Raw genomic sequence first — 24885 nt, 5'->3', positions numbered from 1 at the left:
AGAAAATGCAAAAAAAAAAATGAACAAAACCAGAACGGCAGCACCGAAAAGGGGCCCTCTCACCGATCCTGCGTCCATTTCCAGCGTCACTTGTTGTGTATTTTTTCCATTTTTTTTCTTTATAAAAAAAAAAAAGAAAATCCTCTTAGAATGCAGAGTAAACTGATTACGATACAGTGGGGGATTATGGGTGGCTGGGTGCCGTCAGATTAAGTTTTGGGGGAAAAGCGGAGCAGCGACAGCTCTGACACGGGCGCAGCCGCACGGCATTATGGGCAGAAACGCCGGCGTCCTCTTTAAAGAGGAAGACGACAACGCGCTGCCTTTGCTTTATAACTCCTGCATGTAATCTCTCTCTCTCTCTCTCTCTCTCTCTCTCTCTCACACACACACACACACACACACACACACACACACACCAAACACAGCAAGAATAAAACCCCACCGTCTACTACACACGCCACATCACGCCAATCTACAATCACTGACAAGAACACCGGCCTGTACCCACTGCACACTCTCGGGGAGACTCACTCTTTTACTAGCAAAAAAAATAACTGGACTTTAAATGTCATTCCATGAGACCTACAGAGCGTCTTGGATTAAAATGCACTTTCTTAAATCAGTTCAAATCAGAGAGGTACATGCATCACAAAATAGTCCACTGATTTTTTCACTTTTTCTCCTTTTTTTCCCCATCAGCAACCTATAAAACCTCATGTAGTGCCTTTGGAGAGTAAATAAAATGTCTATGTTAGTGTCGTAGTCATGGCAACCCCTGGTTCCCACCACCACCACTGTAAAACCCTTTAGTTTCTCTATAATGAATGCACTGACTGAGATATGCAGACACAAAACCAGACATAAAACCCACTTTTAAAAATGTCCCTTACTCATCATGGCAAGGTTCCCTTTTTCAGTGGCTTAATAAATTACTGTGACAGGGTGAAAAGCAAAACTCAAGGACGCAGATAAATGACTAAATCAGATCTAAAACTGTTTCAAACGTCTGAGCATGGCAAACATTTGGTATAACACCTTTTTTATTTAGTAATAAAAACCTGAATGACTCTGTACTACACTACACAGCAAAATGCCGGCATTGAGTAAAATATTTTAAAAATCCACACACACAAAAAAAAAAATCATACTATGTTAATGATGAAATGTCACTTTTATTCTGTCAGTTAAACAGCAGATTTCAGTTTCTACAGTGTGTTGAACATTATGGACTCTTTTCAAGGGATTATCCAGGTGCAGTGGGGCTAAATGTCTGAAATCAGTTCAGAAAGAAAGGAAATACATACAAGTGCAAAGATGGTCAGTTTAGAAATAGCTATACTTAAAAACAAAAAGGACATGCTGGTCTCATTTTATGTCCTGCATCTTTTGAAAGCCTTCGGATATTTGTGAGAATTTCCTGTGGCACTCAATTAAAATATACAGTGCTGTGCAAAAGTGTTCGGCAGCCATGAAAATTGTTTAAAACTATTTATCTGGGCAGTAAGTGTGTTTTTTCTAGTAAAAACTGTATAACACTAGAACAAATACAAGCAGCAGCACTGCTGTGTCTGATCCACTCATACCAGCACAACACACACTAAAACACCACCACCACCACCACATCTGTGTTAATGCAGTGCTGAGAATGATTCACCACCCAAATAGTACCTGCTCAGAGAGGGTCCATGGGGGTCCTGACCACTGAAGAACAGAGTAAAAGGGGGCTACCAAAGTATGCAGAGAAACAGACAGACTACAGCTTTCTGTATGAGGCACAATACACAACAGCCAATCAGTACAAAGCTTATTTACATGTGTCAGTCTTAAAGGGGCAGAAACAGCTGATTTATTGTAAGGGATAAAGAGACGTTGGAAACAGTCGTGTAAATATTAACTATGACTGTTTTTGGCAAATGTTACATAAGTGGGGCTCTTTAGCGAAGGATTGATCAGATAAACTAGTTAGTTGGGGGTAACTGTAAATACCACAAAAACAGATTTGGAAATGGTTAAGCTAATAGACTGTTTATTTCTTTACTTGTATTTATCCTAATGTTAGTGTTTTTTTTAAAGAAATAAGCATTTACTCTCCAGATAAAAGGTTTTATATATAACTTTCCAATGCTTAAGACCATTGCACAGGCATTCACAAAAGCAGAGTCTGTACAAGTATGTGAAATGAACAGTAGGGAAATTATTTTGCATACGTTAGTTTATACAAAGTTACACAAATATTTCAATGTGATTTTTTGGCCACTCCAACACTGATTAACCAGTAGATGAATTCCTGAGAGATCTGTAATTATGAAGCTGATAATGTACAACAGGACTAATTAAACACATTTCATCGCTGTAAGTTACATTAACACACAAAGTTAAGAATGTTTTTTTCTTAGTCCTATAAAGTTTCCATTTTGGAGACATGAGGTTTTGTGATGTTGATTTGTAAAAGTGTTAAGTGTTATTGTGCTTAAAATTCTGTTTTATAGAGAAAAAGAGAGGCCCTAATATAAGGCCTTGGGGAACCCCCCACTTTTACGAGTAACGTATTGCAGTCTGTGCGGAATGCTTAAACATCCACATGACCATATACTTTTAACTGTTGAAGAGTAGAACAGATATAAGACACAGGCTTGATGATGCTTAAAAACACTGCAATGTTAAGTCTTCATACTAGGCCTAAATGAATAACCTTGAGTTTTCCAGTATTTTCTGACACCTGCAAGAGAACAGAGAAAATCAAGAGTTTATCTGGGGCATCTGTCTCGAAACATCCCAAGATATGAATGCAATGTAAAGTATTTTGTCTTTAAATAATAATAAAATAAACACACAGAGACCAATACTGATACTTATTTATATATAAATAAAGTGAATTTTTTTCGACATTGTTTAGGTTTAGTCCAAACATGATCTGAAAGAAAATGTTTCATCTGCTCTAAGGTGCCCGCACTGCTCAGCATAGCACATACTTGGGGCTAAAATCAACTACGTTTGCACAGTTATTTCAAATATTTTCCAGTGTATATTTGCAAAGTTTATATTCTGGCTAATAACTATTAAGTATTGAATTGGTCTAAAAACATCAATGTGCAATACATTAGGGAACAGATATTTTAGTCATTTCAATGCATTTTTAAACACTTTTTTTAACCTGAAGTCAGCCAGCCCCTAAATGCTCCGCTTCCAGAACTACGATGTCATCAGTATTCAGGTAAGAAAAAAGGCTTTTTTTTATTTGCACAACCCACAAACAAAACACACCGAATGAAAATATGCAAAAAAAAACAAACATTACCTGATCTTCACGGCTGGCATGATTGACATCTGTGGAATAGAAAAAAAGAAATATCAGTCAACACATGTTCTCACTGCCAGCTTGAAGAGTTCATTCTACACTGCGAAAAAGTGAAAGTCCTCACTCTATTTGATATGCATCGCTGTTGTAGAAAATCTCTAAAATGGTAACCTTGCAGGAAAAGGCATAAATCTACTTTACTTATAATGTAAGTCAATGGAACCAGACTTTCTTCCCATGCCATTTTGGGATGTTTCTTTTGGTCCATTCTTCATGAAATTTTCACATAATGTAAAGGGCAACAGGCATTTTCAAGATAAAAAGACGTTTACAGGACTTCCTTTAATGAACTACTCCACCGTTTTTCAGCGGGATCTGTAACACACAGTCAACCACCACAGACAATAACTCTGATGTGTTTTCTGGTATAACAGCAGTCAATGAGCAGTTATGGAATTCCATCAGTAAGTGTTTATGCAAATCTGTCAGGTGTTTGTAAATTAAGCTCAGATGTGGGAATCATTTTCCAGAAGGAGGAATCTGTGGTGATTTTGTGACAATGATGTGGATGGAGGTGCCTCAGACTGATATCCAAGGATACCAGAAAACCTCAGGGAAAAAAGCAAAAGGTGTTTTGGACCCAATTATCTCCCCACATTAAAATTTAGACATTTCCAATTCCCACATACTAGCCAGGCCTCTCTAATCACAGGACATTACCAGGCTGGGTGGGTGAAGGCTAGCACAAACTTCCTCAAAGACACGTGATGCTCCACCAATGTCACTGGACAGCTCGGCACTCTCGGAGGAAAACACAAACGGCTAATTCTGTTACAGCCAACAGACACTCATACTGGCTGGCATCATGCTGAGAGGGAGCACCATCCCATCCACCCACTTGCAGCACTCGGAACTGCTTTTTCACCATTGCAAGTTGGATAAAACATCGTGAGAACAGCTTTGTTAAGACTTTCTCCCAGTCTGTCTCGTCCAAACTGCTGTACTGAGTTTCAAATTGTATTATATACAGTCCTATGCCAACATTCGAACCCCCTCAGACAAGTTACATTTTCTTAGTGAAAATAAGTGAACACATCCTCTACAGGGTAATGTACAGGGTAACACAGTAATGTACGGCATTCCTCTGCAAATTTTAGTTCAGTGTTACTGCAGTGCTGAGAATGATCCACCATGCAAATAATACCTGCTCTGTGGGGGTGCTGTGGGGGTCCTGACCTTTAAAGAACAGTAACAAAGTATGCAGAGAAACAGATGGACTATAGTCTGTAACTGTAGAACTGCAACGTGCTCCTATATGGTCAGTGGTGCTGATAGAAGGGACAATGAGTGTAGAAACAAGGAGTTGGCTGTAATGTTATGTGTTCAAATTTTTATCCATGGATGTCAAAATTATTGTTTAAGATTGCTAAAAACACTGGACTAATACTTTAAATGCCTAATAAAGGCCCATATCCTACTTTTTACTACCAAAAACCAAATCAGAATGTCTCTCTTCATCCCTTAAAACTAAACTGGCTGTTTTTCCTTCCTGTGCCTTTAAGACTGATGTATTTAAATGACCAACATTCTGACTGGCTGCCTTGTATGAAGCCATGTTCAAAAAGAAGCCCATGCTCCTTATAACTTCAGCCTGAATGGGCAGGGCTAAACTTTTTTGGACAAAGAGGTGGATATATGCCACTGAGTTGGTTTTTGTGACATCACAAAAACACCAAATTGGAAAGATGCTGTTTGTACAGCTTTCCATAAATGGACTGCATGGACTGAGAAGCCTATGCTTTGAAACATTAGCATTGACTGAATCAAATTCTTTTATTTCAGAAATGTGGAGAAATGTTGGTTTAAAATTCTATGGGCCCTTTAAATCGTGGCTTGGCAGGCCTGAAAGCTCTAAACCAACACTAACGCACTCAGAATGACCTGGTCAATAGAGTCAGGTGTGTGTGTGCGTGGGCATCTCTGTTGACATGTGTTCATTCTAATACTGCATATATGCTTTTGTGTGTATGCACACAAACACAATGTATACAGAAACACACACAGGAAGGTGTGCGTGCGTGTGTGTGTGTGTGTGTGTGTGTGTGTGTGTGTGCGCGCTGTTCATCTCTCCGGGAGGCGGCGGAGGGGTTTTAGCCTTCGCTGTAGCTTCTTCATGCTAAATTATGATTGCCGCTGTCATTAACATTCAAGATTATGCGCGTATTAGAACGCTGATGCAAATGTCTGTAATAGCCTGCAGTCAGTGCTGTCCAATAAATATGTATTTGAACAAAAAAAAGTTTAATTATTATGTGGACTTGAAAAGAATAAAACATTCATGTTTTAGGATGACTAGTTAAGCACAATTGAACTTGAGAAAAGGCAGCCGACTCGAACAAATTTTAAAAAGGGAGGGGAAAAAAAACAGAAGAGGAGAATTCATATTCAGGAGGTTCTGCAGTTCTCAGTGCAGTAATCATCTGCTGTAATATAAGTATGCACAGTATATGAACAGTGTACTGTACTGCATCACACATCACAAGGCCACAGATGACCTCTATGCTGACCACAACATGAAACAGGAAAAATCTCATAACTAAATAATCTATATATTACTTTGATAGTATTAAATATTGACCAGTAGTTACTAAATAATAAGTATTAACTGGATAAGAAGCAAATCTTTCTCTTATAACCGCCATAAGAGCTCTAAATGGACCCGAAATTTTGGGCGGACTCAGCTAAAGTCCAGGAAATGTCCAAGCGTGACTCACAGCACCAAGCTTGAAGTCTGAACCCAAGATGAGCCTGAACCACATCACGTTGAGTCCACCAAAATAATGTTTGTAACTGACCCAAACTAGCTCAAAGTGCCCATATGCCTTATTAGGTGAATGTATTGTATACGTTGTTTATTTTTTGTGACGTGCAGCTTATTTGTCACATATAGACTGTATGGTCTGGAGAGTGATGTTAACAATGTTTACATACCACATCAAACTTTTTACTGTAAATAAAAAATAAAAATGTAGTTTTCTGTGACATGGGCCCTTTAAGATTAATACTTTTATTAAGGCGGATTCAGGGGTTAATCAGTTCTAAATGCATTCCCTACAGGTGCACATACACACCTATTTGATTCCAAGAGAAGGTGGGATGTTTTGACAGTGTCTCACTAAGGTCCTCTTCCATCTCTGTGTCCACTTTCACTCTGGAACCGACTCTACAGACACAAGGAAAAGGAAATATATAAGAAATACTGTATTTACTGTATATTTACTGTATAATACTGTAATTGTACACTTTGGTTAAATCACAGAATTGAAAGATTATTAATACGGATCATTTTTGTGAATTATTTTCAGCGTCTAAAGTGGACGCTCCTACAAATGAGAAAAAAATGCAGCACAATATGACACTCAGTAAACACTCATACTGTGGAGTAGTACATAAACAAAAACAAGACAGAACCTTATATATATATATATATATATATATATATATATATATATATATTTTTTTTTTTTTTTTTTTTTTTTTTTTTTTTTAAACTACAAAACCCACAAAGATGGTGAATAAAAACAGGTCTATATGAATCACTTTACTGACCAGATAATCCTTTATTAGTCTCACAAGGAGGGAATACACAGTGCTACAGCAGCAAAGGGAGAGCAAGGCACTCAAGAAAAGTAACAAGAAGACAATTAAACCGGGTAATTAACCTTGTTTGTTTCTTAACAAGGTTACAGTTTATTACTTACTACCATATAGACAATATATATAATACTAAAGGTCAAAAAAGATAAATACAAACTCTATCCTTTACATAAACTCTATTCATAAAAAGAAAAAATATAAACATTACAAATAAAAAGAAAAAAATATTTACACTGTAAGGATATTTTATCCATATTGTACATGGAGTATTCATTATATTACACATGGGAATGGTGTGGAATCAACAACGTACACATTACAAATAGAAAAAGCAAAAGAATCTATCACTACAGAGATATTTTGCATGTATTTCACATATCGATCCGGTTCAAAGTCGGACTTCAAAACACATTTCAGACTTTTAACTGACTTGGATTTTAGACTTTGAGTGACCTTAATCTTAACATATGCTTGTTTTTATTAAAACTAATAACTGAATATTCCATTTTGTCACTACAAAACAATCAAAATGCTACCCAAACCTGACCAAATGTTTCAATAGTGACAATTTTAGGATTAAAAACACTGGTTCATAACCAGCAAACACAGCTTTGAACAGTGAAATTATTATATTTTATTAAAACATAAACGTTTTCTTAACTGCAGAAAACATGTTTTGGTAGTGACAATTCTTAATGTTCCACACTGAGTTTTAAGCTTTGGGAGATTTAATTGACTTCAAAACAATGAGATCTAACTGCTCACCATGTGGCCATGAGGGACAGGGATGCAGTCTCATTTCCTGCTCTAAAATGCAGGGGCGTGGCTAAAATAAGACCCTGCCTACAGACTAAAACTATGTTGCAGTAGTGACACGAAAATGAGACAATTTAGATTTTTTTTTTAACAGCTAAATCATTCAACCTTATTAAAAAGAACTAAAAGAAATTCTTAAAAGATAAATAAAAAGGTATTATTTTTATATTTAAGCACAGACACCTGAAAGTACCTTATAAACGATGATGCATATATCATTGCTATCTCATTATACTTTGTATAATTAAAGCCGTGGGTTTAAACAGATTATAACAAAGCTCATAAATGTCTAAGGTCTGAATATTTGTTTATTTTAAAGGTTGTTTTTTTTTTTACTGTGGGGGTGTAGTTTGAACCAGTTTGGCAGAATATTCCATATACAAAACAGCAGAGCAGCAGCTCTCGGTTATTCTTTTTATAAATGTAAATTTATGTATATGTATGTAGTAGCTTGATGAGGTCCACATGGTCAAACTGGAGTTTGCTAAGCAGCCAAACATCTCCAATGTTTTTGGGAAAAACAGGTTTCCCTTAAAGAACTGAGAAGAATACAGACCTCTGCCTAATTTGACTGGGTTAAATATATGAACTGAGGGGAAGTGGACAGTCACTGGGCAGGACGTCTACAGAGGGAGCAGCACTAAACATGTAAGCAGTAGAGACCAAAGACAAAGTCACAGAAGTCGGGAGAATCGAAAAAGATTCATACTGTAAAACTGTTGATACAGCACCCCCCATTATCCACCACCACACAACCAACCCCCCCCCACCCCCCCACCTACCCTGACACACACACACACACACACACTCACACTCTTCTTCCCTTCTGATGAGTAAACCAGAACCGGATTCATCAAAGAGTGAGAAAACACTTTCACACTAAAGCCAGGAAAATCCCTACCACTGCAAACACACACACACACAAGCACACACACACACACACACACACACACACACACACAATCAACTAAAGAAATGCAAACAGAACTGTGTAAAAGTCAGAGACCTTCAACTGATTTAATGTACAGTCAAAACAGCATCAGGACCAGATTTTATACAGAAATTTATACAAAAGCCTCAACAACTAAATCTAATCTCAGCGAGCTGAGTGTTTAGTGTGTTCAGTGAGTCACTCTTTGCCTTAAATCCAGCATCCACTCATTTCAGTTTCTCAAAGAATCTGCAGACGCACCTACAAAGTTCAGTCTTAGAAGCTGGTTGATCATTTTCTGAAGTAATCAAACACATTCAGAGGTGTTGAGGTCTGGACTCTGGGGTGGTCAGACCATTGTTCAGCTTCTTTGTTTGATGTGTCCATCTCCTTTTCTCAGTGAGGTTCTTCTTGGCAGCTACACATCCTTATAGACCCATAGCACTGAGCTGTCTTCTCACAGTGGAAGGATGGACAGAGACACTTGTGGATGTTTTCAGGTCTGAAGCAGCTTGATTTTCTCCTCTCTCTCAAAGATGAGAGCTTTAAGTGCTTTTTATCTGATGGGGGCAGTTTTGGTGTCTAACAGCCCTTTCAGGTGGTTGTTAGGAATCTCATTTAATTCTGTAGCTCTCAGAAGACTTGGATTATCTGGAGCTAATGTCCTCAGAAATATCCCCTTGAATAACTTGTACTAAATGGCTCTTTACACAGGGACTTAAATAAATGAAGGGGGGTCTCTGACATTTATGCAGTACTGTAGAAACATATCAAATACTCTTAGTACACACATCCACAGACACACACCGATATAAACAGGTGCAGACACACCCAGAAACAGGCAAAAACACACAGGAAAGCAAGAGCAGCTTCTTTCTCTCAGCACTGAGTATGTCTGTGATGGTGTGTGTGTGTGTGTGTGTGTGTGTGTGTGTGTGTGTGTGTGTGTGTGTGTGTGTGTGTGCAGTCTGAGATGCTTAGATCACCTGAACGTAAACAGCCACCGCAGCGCGAGGAAAAGCCTGCCAGTGTGTGCGAAGCATTTCAGAGCTTATCTGTGTGTTGGTGTGGGGGGGGGGGGGGGATTGGTGATGGTGAATTTGAATCAGAGACAATATGTTTACAGTGTGCGCGCACACACACACACACACACTTTTACCATTTACAGAATATTTTCAATTACACTCTGAGAAATTTTCATGATGAAAAAACCAATAAAATTTCCAAACAAAATTTTGTTCCATTAACTTACATTCAAAGTTTGTGTGTGTGTGTGTGTTTGTGTGTGTGTGTGTGTGTGTGTGTGTGTGTTTCCTTATTTACAAAAAAAAGTACTTGTGAGCTGTCTGAAAATAGTTAAACTAACACTGACATATATAAACCACTACTTACTGTATTAATATTTGTATTTATTCTAATGTGTTTACATATACACACATATATAACCTCACAAATCCACGGCTCACTTTCTCCTCTTTCTCCATCTTTCTCCTTTTTCTTTTCTGATTAATTTTTCCTCCTCTCTCTCTCTCTCTCTCTCTCTCTCTCTCTCTCTCTCAGCAGTATTCAGTAATAAAGCTGCTCCTCAGTGTAAGTAACAATGCCGCTCCATCAGAGAGCAGATTAGACTGTTTGAATAAAATAAAATTTTATTTGGCCATCCACATGAGCCAAGTAACCCTCTTACTGGACACTTTAAAACCAGCTTAAAGCAAGAAGAGGCATCCACCGTGGGGACACTACAATCAGGGACAGGAGATTTGGAGAAAAATGAAAAGAGGGGAAAGAGAGACAGACAGAAGGACAGAGAAAGACAGAAGGGAAAAGCAAATGGAGCAAGAGTGAGAGAGAATGATAATCAGGTTCAAAGCATGAAATACACAAACACACACACACACACACACACACGTTATATATGTGTCTTCATGCAATCTGTCCTATTGGATTATATAAATGTGTAAGTACCTATAGGTACGCAAATACACACACACACACACACACACACACACACACATATATACTCAATATGTTATTTATATACATATATCTGCATATATATATATATATATATATATATATATATATATATATATATATATATATGTGAGTACCAACATGTAAAAATAATGTGTTTATATGAGACACATGAGAGTCTTTACATTGCATATGTTTACTTTATTTTGCACATGTATTTTGTACCTTGATGCTGTGCTGTTGTGGGTTTGGCTGGAAGTGGCTCCCTCTGTGCTGGGAAAAGGTGGTTTGCGGTGTGTGTTTGTGGGCCATTCTGTATAAGCGTGTGTGTCAGCAGTAGGGGGGACACACACTCCGTTACGCTCCCTCGACTTGGGGACATCTGAAACACACACACACAAGAGAGAGAGAGAGTAAAATATATATTAAAATATATAAATAGATATATAAAAATATATAGAACTCAAAGAACTCTTTGCATGATTAAATCGATAAATGGTTCTTCAGACTGGAGCATGTGTTGCATGTGGGTCTATATGGAACCTTTTTGAAAATGGTTCTATATAGCACCAAAAAGGGTAGGCACTGGCAATTTAAGGGGTTAAACCTAGTTCTAATCCTAACCCTAACCTTAACCTCAACCTTCAACCTGAACCAAACCCTCACCCTGGTCTATATCCTAACCCTAAACCCCACCACTGCTTAGAATCAACTGAGTTTCAACAGACAGTTTGTTAACAATTTCAATACCTGTAGATAATCTATAGGGGACTATAGTGAACTGTCCAAATACAGTGAGACTGATATTTCTACGTCCTTTATCCTTTAGAACCTGTTGGGTATTTTAGTGTAATTTATTTAATCTGAGTTAAACTGTCTACCTAAAATGATCACCTAGAAATTTGCAGTTTGCACCTCATACTTACATTAAAACATAGAACTTTTGCTCTATTATTAGGATTATTCTATTATTATTATTGTTTTAAATGTAACAATGTGTTTATTTATAATTTTTTTTAGTAATTCAAGTATACAGTGGCTATTTTTGCCATTGTAGTTTTGGCATGGCCAGTTGGGATCTTGGGAAAATGTTAAGGAAAAACAAAATAAAATCACAGTTGAACCTCAGAGTTTCTAATACGGCCCTTTCAGTGGTGGAGTTTGATACCCCTGTTATATGTGATGGTTCAGAGAAGAACCACTTCACTGAACTATCGCTTTAAAGTGTATTACTGTGCGGCTGATACATCATCTGTTAGCCAATGAAATGATTAGGTTTAAACGCTCTTAAAACTGATGGTTATTAAAGGGTTCTTTAATAAAGAGTCTTTATAGACCCATGAATACCCAAAGAACCCTTTACATGATCAATAGATTAATAGTTCTTCCGACTGATGAGGAATGTCTCATACAAAATGTTTTTAAAATGGTTCTATATAGCACCAAACGAGGTTCTGTTATTGTTGCAATATGAGCTTGTAACAACAGAAGAACCGTTTGGTGAATTTTCTTAGTAAAGTACCCTTACAGATTCATCATCTTTAGGACTGTAGCTTAAGCTGGTACGCACTGTACAGGAGAGAGAATTTTTCACTGACATGTTAAAAATGCTGTCGCTCTGCCTGGAGTGAGGCTGAATCATTTATACATCAAGTTTTCAACAGGTCAGACAAATACATTTACATTTGCAGCATTTGGCAGATGCTCTTATCCAGAGCGACTTACAATTTGATCATTTTAGACAGGTAGGCGAAGGCAGTGTTAGGAGTCTTGCCCAAGGACCCTTATTGGTATAGTGTAGGGTGTTTACCCAGGTGGGGATTGAACCCCAGCCTACAGCCTGGAAGGCAGAGATGTTAACCACTACACTATACCAACCAAATAAAATAGAATAGTAGCATGAATTCAGTGAATTCTGAAGTAAAAAAAAAAAATAACCACACACTATAGGTCCAGTTCACCTATTAATGTTGCTAATCCTGAACGATGACTTTAAGCCAATTATTAGCTTAATGTAAATCACACCATGCTAACTGATGGCTACTAGCATTTATTAATGAAAAATTAACCATCAAATATTATAGCGACATTTTAACTTTAAGCACCTGTAAATGCTCCCAAACACTTTGCATTTAACTCGTCTGTTCACTCCTTCTCTTTCTCTCACTCTCTCTGATGCTCTGAAGCACCTTGAGTCTGCTCCGGGGAGCAAGGAAATCATCAAGGACATAATTAAGAGGCTTATGAGTGTGTGCGCGTGGGGGAGTGTGAACACACACACACACACACACACACACACACACACACACACACACACACACACACACACACCCTGAGGTAGTGACCTCCGTGTGAGAAGTTAAACACCTCCCTCGTCTCATCAGTGCGCCTTTTTAGCACCTCCGCTAATGTTGACCCCCCCCACTCTCTCTCTCTGTCGCTCTCCATTACATTCTCTCTGAAGCTTCGAGGCCTCATCCTTCAATGAATTTACACACACCTGCACAAATGGGCACGCTCAATACAACCTGCCGCCCACCCCCTACCCCACTACACACTAACACGGGTGAAAAGTTTCAATCACAGAAGCTTCAAAAACTTTAGATGTTAAAATGTAGTTAGTGAGATTAGGAGGTTCCCTAAACCAGTTTTTTCCTGCATTTTTCCCCTGTTTATGTACCAAAATTCCTTTTTACATGACCATTTTCCAACCTCTCTTTACCAATTAGAATTAAACAGGCTGCTTTTGTTACTGTCCCTTTAAGATTGATATATGTAAATGCGCTCTGTTCTGTATTCTCTCTCATTCATAAAGCAGTCCAGGATAAAACATTCCATTCTAACACAAACGGGCGCAGCTAACGCTGAATAAGCAGATATCTGTAAATGTGTGACATCACAAAAACTATGGAAATGAGGCTGTTTTTGTAGGACTGTACGCACTGAGGAGTGAATAACATTACTAATGTTTACATATGACAGCTTTGTGAAAACCATATCTGGGTTTATCAACCTTTAGGAGTTACATCTGCAGCTCTGGCTGACAATCACAAAAGCCTGGTGTTATTTTATATAAGGTTAATTATTTCTAAATAACCAAGTCAATAATGTTTGAATGCAGTTCTAGAATTCCTACGCCTCTCTATGATGTAATATTTGATAGAAGTGACTAGACACCATTATTACATCATAATTAGAACTCTCAACAGTTACATCACGTTTTAAACTAGAGGTGGGTGATATGAAAAAAATGAATATTGAAATAATCAAACAGTTTTCACAATAAATGATATGGAACAATATATTATTCTGACATCTGATAAGTTAAACAAAGTAGCACCATGTTAAATATCAAAAACTACGAACATGAAGATTTGTATTCAAACACTGTGCTGCATTAAATCCAATTCAACAGGACAAATTATGCTTTTTAATCAGTAATGCAGTAGAAAGTGTTTTTAAGCACTGACAATGGCCCAATATGCTCAGACACATGACATACTGTGACATAATTTATCATGACAACAATAAATATTGTCATATTGCACAGTCCTGTTCTAAACACATGGGTTTCAGTATGAATAGAATACAGTTAAAGCCACCACACACCGGATGCGCCGCAGTGCAGAATGCGTCACAGTGAAAGCACCAATAAACAAGCTCATTTTACACTCTTCTCGTACAGATTTAATGGAATAAAACTTTCAACATCATCTAGTGAATTCAGGTTTAATATCAGATAACAAACTCACTGCTTTTAAGGTGAAAAAAGACTAGACTTGTAACTTTAGCTGAGGTAAGTGACGATTAGCATTTATCTGTTAAAGATTTTAGATGTAAATTTCAAGCCACGTCACCTATCATCAATGTTTGGGTTTATTTTATTGCAGTAATAGTAACACGTCACGTGCAGTGAAGTGCAAAGAAGCTGAACTGCAGTTACTGATTGGTGGCCCACACTTGTAGCTGACAAACAAGCAGAGAAAATGTGTGGAAACATTATAAACCATTCACACCATTTTTTCTAAGTAAATGAAAGAGACAGTTTATTTATTTTATTAAATTTAAGTTATTGTTTAGCATAGTGGCTGGGGAAAGGGAGGTCTGGGCTTCATTGCTTAGGATGCTGCCCCCGCGACCCGAACCCCGGAGAAGCGGAAGATAATGGATGGATGGATGTTTAGCATAAGATTCAGGTTTCAAAAGGGCTACTACACTTTTTTGACTGTGCTAATGTATTTTAATTTATGTTTACATATAACTGTATGATATAGTGCCAAAAAGCACAAAAGTCTATTACAGATTACTGAACAGCTTCATGCAGCTTGAGGCAAATGCTAACTGCATAAGTTTCTGTTTTGTTTTCTGGAATACCATCCTTGCAGCAACACCATAGAAACTACCTGTAATTACTGCATAAACCCAAAAACAATAAACAATCTGCACTTCAAACGTCTAAAGCTTTACTGAAGTGTTATTAGCTGGATTTGTCCCAACATGAAGCTCACAAATTTTCTCTTTGTAGCTCAAAACTATTGCTTAAATTCTCCCTCACCTGATTCAGAAGGTGTGACCTCCTCCATTTCCAGCTCCTGGGCCTTCTTCTTGGCCACGCTCGCCAGCACCGCCTCTCTGCTGTCCCGGGCCACGTAATGCAGGTCCTTTGAAGGAAGAGGAAAATCTGAAATGAATCTCCTCTCGCCGGACAATGGCCCAGCGTTTCTTCTCTTTTAGGTGTAGGAGGAATAAGATAAAGTGACCAGTTTGAAGTTGACAGGAGAAAGAAAAAAAAACCCTGGATGAAATGAGTATCAAAACTTTCAGAAAAAAAGGAAAAATCAGCCACGTTTGTTCTCTTTACCCCTCCACCTACGCTCTCTCGCTCGTTTCCCTCTCTCGTTCCCTCTCTCTCTCTCTGATGTAAAACTCCGTCTGGATCTTATCTTCCTCGTTTCTGAAGCAGAGGGGGAGACGTGTCACCTTTTAGAAAGAGAGAGGGACGCTCTTCATGTTGAAATGAGAGTTTAGCCGCTCTCATTACGAGCTAGGTGGGCTCCAGCACACGCACACACGCACACTCGCAAAATGCCATTTTTCATCCCTCTCATCTTACAGAATGGAATATAATATCCCTATCTGATCATCACTCCAACCCCCATTTAGCCTCCCGATGCGCCTCGAAATGTCAGACGTTTACATTCGTATCTGAAAAAGAGGTTCGTCTCTGAGACAGAGGAATGAACAACATCCAGTACGACTCTGATTGACAAGAAAAATGACTACTTCACTGAGGGAAAATGCTAGTTCCTGGTGAAAACACTTGGCCACTTTATCAGAAACAGCTCTCTTGTAGCTCCAACTTGCTGGTGTACAGCTGAAGACTGTAGGCCATCTGTAGTTGATGCACAGCCATCCTCTAGACCAGGGGTCATGATGCAAATATTAAGAAGAGCCATTCTTGGCTCTAAATATGTCCTAGTATGTGCTAATGTACTAGTAAAGGCTAAACATATATAAATGAAAAAACACAGACTTTCTTATAGCTCAGATTTAAGCTCTAGCTCAGCTATAGCCACTTTTCTCGCATCTCTGACAGGAAACATTTCCTTAAAAGTAGAACAGTATCCTGTAAAATGTCTTTAGCTTCAACTGAAGCTGAAGTCGCTTCTCATTTGCCAGCAATTTTGCCATTCCACCTTAAATGCTGCCTGAGGGGCCAGAATGTAACTCCTGCACCATTTAAGGTGGAATGGGAAAATTCAAACAAGAGGCTGGCGAATGAGAAGCAACTTCAGCTTCGCAACTTGTTAGTGTTTGACAGTTTCTTGCTGCAGATTAAACATATCAGGAAACCAGCTGGAGTGATTATAAATGCAAACAAGTCCATTCATCTCCAAATCACTGATGTCTGTCTTAAATTTTTCTCTTTGTCTTTTTGGTAGCTACTAGCTAGGCGAGATTGTTGTCTCTGTTGCTATGGTGACCAGTCTGTGCGCCATCCTATATTGTTAAAGAGTGAATTAGCAGATATACATTAACTTAAATATACATTAAAGGTATTGTGATATAAACTGAGTCTGTTCTACAGTTTCTCATTAGGTTGAATGAATAACTGGCTGTAAATGAGCTACATGAACTGGCTTCTCTTTAGGTTTAATGGGGTTTTTACTGGAGTTCTCTAAAGCTTGACCAATCTAGCAACAATAGTTACGAAAGATCGCATTTGTGGGCGGAGCCCGGTCAATTCAGCACTAAAGTAGTTTAACACAATCAAGTACACTTCTAATCCACTTCCATTGCAAATCTGTCCAGAATGATTCGTTGTCTTAACGCTTACTGTCCATAGAGAAGTGCTTCATTTCGTCATGAAGCAAATCAGATCTAAAAAGGCAAAGAGAAAGAGAGAGAAGGAGAATACAGAGGAAGGGAGAGAGAAAAAGAGCACTAGAAAACGAGTGGGGAAAAAAAAGCGTATGAGAGAATCCAGTCGACTTAGAGGGGATAACAATAATTCCGTGCATAAACCATCAGATATTACGCCGTGTATTGTGAGCAGCTCAAACAGACAGAGTGAGCGCACTAATCTTATTTATTTAACAGCTTTGCGGCCTAAAACAGGCACATCCACGGCCTTTTAGCCGCGCGCTGGACTGCTGCGAGATCTACACACGCACCCGAGTGCCAGTGATGATGATGATCGTGACGAAGGCTGATATTCACCAAGAGTTTAATACGAACATGAGCCAGCAGAGCGGCGATGAGGGGAATCACCACACACTCACTCAAAGCCCAGTAGCACACCTGTAATCCAGGTAAGTAGGTGAGTATTTGTGTAAGTCCTTTATCAGATGTATGCAGTGAATTTAACACTCTAATGCCTTTAATGAGGCAGTGCAATAGAATAACGAGCACAGAGCGCTGATCTAAACTCCATTACTCCATTTGGGAATCCCAGTCTCTAAATATTTGGACATCTGCCCTGTGAAGAGCCATCCAATGAGTTGCAAAGCATTTAACTGGACCTGAGTAGATAATATAGCTCTGTAGTCTCTGCATTTGTCAGCAGATGCGTCATCAATAAATTTAAGGGAACCAGTTGCGCTAGCATCATGATACTACCTCCACCATGCTTTACAGATGGGTGGTATGCTTTCAATCATGAGCAGCTCCTTTTCTTATGTTCACACTCTGCTCTTCCCATCATTCTGGTACAGGGTGATCTTTGTTTCATCTGTCCACACAGTGTTCCAGAACAGTATATCTTGTGGTAAACCCTTTGTATTTACTCTGGAAAAGTCTACTAAAGGGTGTTTTGATCTGGCCAACTGTTGTGAAGAGATTTTTTTTATCACCAAGCAAGGAACTCTTGTCATCCACCTGAGTTGTTTTCCATGGTCTTTTAGTGATTCTGAGCCCACCGTTGTGTTACATGTTTTTTATGAATGTACCTCAAGGTTGATTTGGCCACATCTTAAGTCTTTGCTAATGCTTTTTGGGATGCTATGCACCAAAATGGTCATAGTTCTTATGCTGTTAACCCGTTTAGGATGTACATACCTTCAAATTAAAGCTCAAAATCTGCACTTTAAACACAATCACAAAAACAACACCTCTGTCAATGTCCAATTCATGGACCTGAGTGTTTACATTGGGGCCGGTTTATTAAAAACCCTAACTTTGCTACAAAGATTGGACTTTTTATCAGAAACATCTACCTTATAGGTCCACTGTGTAGGTGTATAATTACATATTGCATCCCATCTGTTGCTGCACAGTTTAGCAGTTTCCCTCTATCGAGGGAAGACTATAGAGGACTGGCCAAATATTATTTGGGTGGTGGACCATTCTCAGCAGTGACAGTACAGTTTTTGTCCTAGACCTAGATGTTGTTTTTGTTATTAAGAGAGCATAAAAGATAACTTTGGCTAAGCTCATTTATTTAATTAGTTAAATCATAATTCCACTTTAATTCAGCATAAGTGGTTGGATACATGCAGGGCACTCTAGAGCAAAACAGTCCCCAAAGAATTTATTTTTGATCTTATTTTTTCAGATTTTAGCATAATCAACATTCCACTCAGAAGACGCGTGTCGGTTCACTGGTGCTTTTGGACAGTAAATAAAATGTCTATATGTGTGTTGTAGTCATGGTGACCCCTGGTTCCCATCACCAGCACTTTAAAGACAACTGAACCATTTCACACCAAACCATTCTGAATGACTCTGTTTACATCTAAGTCACTGAGTTATGCAAATTTTGAAATTTCTCATTAGTTTGAACCGAACTTTTACCATCGCTCTGTAAAGCTAGTCGGAACTAGCAACAGCATTTACCTAAGAACGCTTCTGTGGGCGGCGCATGGACAGGTCAATTACAATGACATGATATTGTTATTAAGTAAAATGCTCTAAAAAAAAAAAAAAAACAAGCGCAGGGTCACTGCCTACTTCCGTTCCCCCTCTGTCGCCCCTTCTGTCCAGGCCAAAGTGGCCTGACCCTCACAAAAGGCACAGAGAGAGAGAAATTCTTCCGGGCCTCTTTTTCTTCTTCTGGAAACAAAGGGACTCGAACTGTCCTCTCACCCAGTGCTGCCACAGGGGCCTCTGAAACTTTTGTTTCCGCCAACCCTCGGGCCGGAGAGGGGACCAGATCAGATAGAACAAGGACCCCCACTCGTTCTCTCTCTCTCTTTCTCCCCTGTTCTCTTTCTTTCTCCATCTCTCCTGCAGGGAGGTTAATTTAACTTCTGTGGCTAATTAGCATGTGGCACAGCTACAGGGTGAAACAGCACTGCTGGCACAAAGCCTCTCTCTCTCTCTCTCTCGTTGCTCTCTTTGTTGATTTAAAGAAAGTGGCATTCATGAAGCATTAATAATTTGCACTTTTTTCTCCCACCCCCCCATCTCTCTCTCCCCTTTCATACTCTTAACGTTTCCTCGCACGCCCTAACAATGACAGGTTCGGGATACCTTTTTGCTAGTCCTACTCTCTCTCTCTCTTTTTCAAGCTCCACAGGTTCAGCTCCACCTTTTCAATCAGAACCCTCAGTGGCAGCACTTAGCGATGAATGAATTGGGACGAGGGTGACCGCCGTGAAAGGAGGAAGGAGAGAGAGAGAGAGAGAGAGAGAGAGAGAGAGAGAGTGAGAGGCAGGGAGAGAGAGGGGGGAGAGAGAGAGAGAGAGAGAGAGAGAGAGAGAGAGAGAGAGAGAGAGAGAAAGAAAGAAAGAGGGAATGTGAACACTAATAGAGGAAGGTGTCACTCGAGTGTGGAGTGCAGGGGCCCTAAAAAGGGGGTCGCACACACAGACCCATTTAGAGCACAGACACGAAGAAAGAAAGAAGAAGAAGAAAAGACTATCGGACACGAGGGCTGTGAAAGACCCCCACTCACACCCCCTATTCAGCCCAGGAGTAACTGTTGCTCTCCTGAGCTTGGCCTTGTTGCGGGCCAAGAGAGATTTCGCACTCCAGCTGCACCAGCCCACCTTCAGTTAAACTCACACCACCACCAAGTGTCTGATATTACGATCAAATTAAATATATGAGGTGTTAGGATAAGCTTTTTCACCATAATGAGACAAAACTGACTGCAACTTTATGTATATGTAAATCAAACTATATCTATCTATCAATCAATCAATCAAATGATACGTATATCAAACTATATTTATCTATTTATATCCAACAATATGTAAATCAAACTATATCTATCTATCTATCTATCTATCTATCTATCTATCTATCTATCTATCATTCAAATGATATGGATATTAAACTATATTTATCTATGTATATCCAACAATATGTAAATCAAACTATCTAATGATACATATATCAAACTATAAATCTACTTAACTCTATGTATATCTAACAATATGTAAATCAAAGTATATTTCTATCTACCTGTCTATTAAATGATACATATTTCAAACTATATATCTATCTATGTATATCTAACAATATGCAAATCTATCTATCTATCTATCTATCTATCTATCTATCTATCTATCTATCTATACCAACGTGGATGAAGTACTTACTTTACACCTATAGGTAGCAGTAGCTTCCAAAGGCCAGTAGTTCTCATAAAGTTTCATCTATAGCTATATAGTTTGCCACACTGTAGTTTGCCACACACTCGCCATAGTGGACATATGACCAGCTCTTGCAATACTCTATTTCTTTATTGATGTGACTTCAAACAAAATGAGTGTCTTACCATGAACAAGTCTCGAGCTCTGATGTCCAGAGCCAGGAGAAATGCCTTCTCGAACCGCTGGTGTCTAAAAGAAAACAATACACTAGGATGGTCCAAGAGCTCCTCAGGTAATAGGTTACAAAAGTGAGTACACCCCTCACATTTCTGCAAATATTGTATTATATATTTTTTAATGGGACAATACTATAATTGAAACTTGGATATAACAAAGTAATCAGTGTACAGCTTGGATAGCAGTGCAGATTTACTGTCCTCTGAAAATAACTCAACGCACAGTCTAAATAGCTAGCAACACAAGTGAGTCCATCTCACAGTGAACATGTCCAAATTGTGCTCAAAGTGTCAATATTTTGCGTGACCACCATTATTATCTAGCACTGCCTGAACCCTCTTGGGCATGGAATTCACCAGAGTTGCACAGGTTGCTAATGGAATCCTCTTCCACTCCTTCATGATGACATCATGGAGCTGGTGGATGCTAGACACTTTGTACTCCTCCTCCTTCCGCTTGAGGATGCCCCACAGGTGCTCAATTGGGTTTAGGTCTGGAGACATACTTGGCCAGTCCTTTACCTTCAGCAAGGCAGTTGTCATCTTGGAGGTGTGTTTAGGGTCGTTATCGTGTTGGAAAACTGCCATGCGGCACAGTTTCTGAAGGGAGGTGATCGCTCTCTTCTTCAGAATGTCACAGTACATGTTGGAATTCATGTTTCCCTCAATGAACCTCATGCAGCTCCAGACCATGATGCTACCACCACCATGCTTGAATGTAGGCAAGAGACAGTTGTCTTGGTACTCCTAACCAGGGCCCCACCACACATGCTGGACACCATTTGAGCCAAACAAGTTTATCTTGGTCTCATCAGACCACAGGACACGCTTTCAATAATCCATATTATTGGACTGCTGGTCTTCAGTCAACTGTTTCTGGGCTTTCTTGTGTGCCAGCTTCAGAAGAGGCTTCATTCTGCTATGACGGCCATGTAGACTGAGTTGATGCATTGTGTGATGTATGGTCTGAGTACAAACAATCTGACCTCCCACTTCTGCAGCAATGCTGGCAGCACTCATGTGTCTATTTTTTTTTAAACCAACCTCTGGATATGACACTAAACATGTGGACCCAACCCTGGCGAGGCCTGTTCAGAGTGGAACCTGTCCTGGAAAACCACTGTATGAGCTTGGCCACCATGCTATAGCTCAGTTTCAGGGTGTTAGCAATATTCTTATAGCTAATAGATAAAGAGTTCTTTGCCATGAGGTGCAATGCTGAAAATCCAGTGGCCAGTATGAGTGAATTGTACCCAAAACACCAAATTTAACAGGCCTGCTCCCCATTCACACCTGGAACCTTGTAACTCTAACCAGTCACATGACACCAGGGAGGGACAATGACACAACTGGGCACAATATGGACATGTTCACTGTGAGGTGGACTCACTTGTGTTACCAGCTATTTAGACATTAATGGCTGTGTGTTGAGTTCTTTTCAGAGGACAGTAAATCTGCACTGCTATACAAGCTGCACACTGACTACTTTAAGTTATAGCCAAGTTTCATTTCTATAGTGTCGTCCCATGAAAAGATATAAAATATTTGCAGAACTGTGAGGGGTGTACTCACTTTTATGAGATACTGTACATATTATGACCACCTCCTTATCCATTGTCCATTTTATCAGCTCCACTATATAGGTGCACTTTGTAGTTCTACAATTACAGACGACTGCAGTTCATCTGTTTCTCTGATACTTTGTTAGCCCCCTTTTACCCTGTTCTTCAGTGGTCAGGACCCCTATGGACCCTCACAGAACATGGCGGTGTTAGTGTGTGTTGTGCTGGTTGATCTGAGTGGATCAGACACAACAATGCTGCTGGAGTTTTTAAACACCTCAGTGTCACTGCTGGACTGAGAATAGTCCACCAACCAAAAATATCCAGCCAACAGCGTCCTGTGGGCAGCATCCTGTGAGCACTGATGAAGGACTAGAGGATGACCAACACAGACTGTGCAGCAGCAGATGAGCTATCGTCTCTGACTTTACATCTACAAGGTGGACTAATAAGGTAGGAGTGTTTAATAGAGTGGACAGTGAGTGAGCACAGTGTTTAAAAACCCCAGCAGTATTGCTGTAGCTGATCCACTCAGACCAGCACAACACACACTAACACACCACCACCACCACCACGTCAGTGCAGTTACTGCAGTGCTGAGAATGATCCACCACCCAAACAGTACGTGTTCTGTGAGGGTCCATGGTGGTCCTGACTGCTGAAGAACAGGGTTATAGGGGGCTAACAAAGTATGTGTGTATGTGCATGTATGTGTGTGTGTGTGCGTGTTTGTGTGTGTGTGTACCTGAGCAGGTGATGGAAGAATCTGCGAGCGTAGCGGCTGATGGGGTCTCGATACTCCAGTATAACGGTGTCTGTTAAAGATCTGGACGGAGAATAAAACATCCCCAGAGCGGCTTCTAACTGAGCTACGTACACACACACACACACACACACACACACACACACACACACACACACATCCATAAATATACCTTTGCCTTACAATTCAGCCCTGAAGACATAAAACGTTTGGCTAAAATTTCAAAGAAACACTAAAAAGGGAGACTATACATCTCAGTTAGCAGCAGTACATTACATAATGTATTATGGCTGCTCCACAAATTGGTAAGAAAAGCATTTTCCCATCTTGAGCAAGCCTGTAGGCCTTCATTTGAGACATCGGTTCCCAGAAGGCACAGGCCAAATCATATCAGTACACACTGAGCACCAAATTAAGAACCTGTGTTTGATACTTTAGCATGAATACACATCACAAAATGATGATTATTTGCATCTGTAATAATGTGCTAAGTTATATAATCTGGAATTAAAGCTGATAAATCACTAAGTGCAAAAATGCTACTCCAATAAACCTCTTACCATTCTGTCACTGTACTTTAATAACAGAGCGAGAAGTGCCAGTAATCAGACACACTTTAAAAAGATGGTTCTTCAGTAAAGAAAATGGTTCTGTATAGAACCATGAACACTCAAAGAAACCTTTGCATAATTAAATGGTTCTTTGCATCATTGGAGGATTTTTCACACTGATGGAGAATGTGCTGTAAATGCTTCAATATACAACCCAATAGGCTTATTCTATTGTTACAATGTCAAACTTGTAACAATAGAAGAAGCCTTTTGGGTGCCATATAGAACCTGTATAGAACCATCGATAACACATACAAGCACATTTTCCATCAATCTAAAGAACCCTTTTATGATGCAAAGAACCCTTTAATATACATACACTTGCAGACAAAACATCCTAATTTGAATTAATTCATTTTTGTGCTATTATGAGTACAAACTAACTTACATATTTGCATTATAGCAGTTTCGCCCCACCCCTTTGCATTAAAGTTATAAGGAGTGTTTCAGTCCGGACTGCTTTTTGAATGAGGCACAATACAGGACAGCCAATCAGAACAGAGCTCATTTACATATATCAGTCAAAAGGCAACCTGTTTACTTAGGATAAAGAGATTTTAGTTGGGCAAAAATGAGTTATGACCATTTTTAATGCATAACACAGACATTATACATGGGATTATAATACAAGCAATGTAAATGTACCTTTAAAAGTACTTTTTGTTACTGTTTTCAAATGGTCAAACTTAAGTGTATCTAATAACTATGTAGTTATACATTAACAAAAATAAAACTACGTAACCACTGGTGATGCATTCACTGTTACAGAATCATAGTAGTACAGCTTATATAAATACACCTGCATCAGCTTGTAATTACAGAAGTGCATCTTGGTAGTTTAACAGCATTTTTGTCTTATGCACTTGTGTAATAGGGAGAATTGCTGTTTTTTTCGCCCCAAAAACTTTTCTAACATTTAACTAGCTGTAGTTGTATGTATAGGTGAACAGTTGGGTAGCTGGGTAGTTATTATGCAAGCACAGTGAAATTACAGGCT

At 39.1% G+C, this 24885-nt stretch overlaps 1 protein-coding gene across 1 annotated transcript in view; it reads right to left on the bottom strand.

Moving 5' to 3' along the window:
• Nucleotides 1-1155: 1155 nt before the first annotated feature.
• The window catches only part of LOC108431669 (WD repeat containing planar cell polarity effector), a 114282-nt gene continuing 90552 nt past the window's right edge, over nt 1156-24885 (bottom strand). The window contains exons 12-18 of the mRNA XM_017704974.2: nt 23260-23383; nt 20902-20965; nt 15235-15340; nt 10905-11061; nt 6433-6524; nt 3302-3330; nt 1156-2722 (exon numbers count right to left, since the gene is read on the bottom strand). Of these exons, the coding sequence (XP_017560463.1) occupies nt 2672-2722; nt 3302-3330; nt 6433-6524; nt 10905-11061; nt 15235-15340; nt 20902-20965; nt 23260-23383 (623 nt within the window). The 3' untranslated portion in view covers nt 1156-2671. The remainder of the gene's footprint in view (nt 2723-3301; nt 3331-6432; nt 6525-10904; nt 11062-15234; nt 15341-20901; nt 20966-23259; nt 23384-24885) is intronic.

This window comes from Pygocentrus nattereri, chromosome 10 (assembly GCF_015220715.1).
Source record: "Pygocentrus nattereri isolate fPygNat1 chromosome 10, fPygNat1.pri, whole genome shotgun sequence".
In the NCBI taxonomy this organism is placed as follows: Eukaryota; Metazoa; Chordata; class Actinopteri; order Characiformes; family Serrasalmidae; genus Pygocentrus; species Pygocentrus nattereri.
This window is presented reverse-complemented; position numbering and strand designations above follow the sequence as displayed.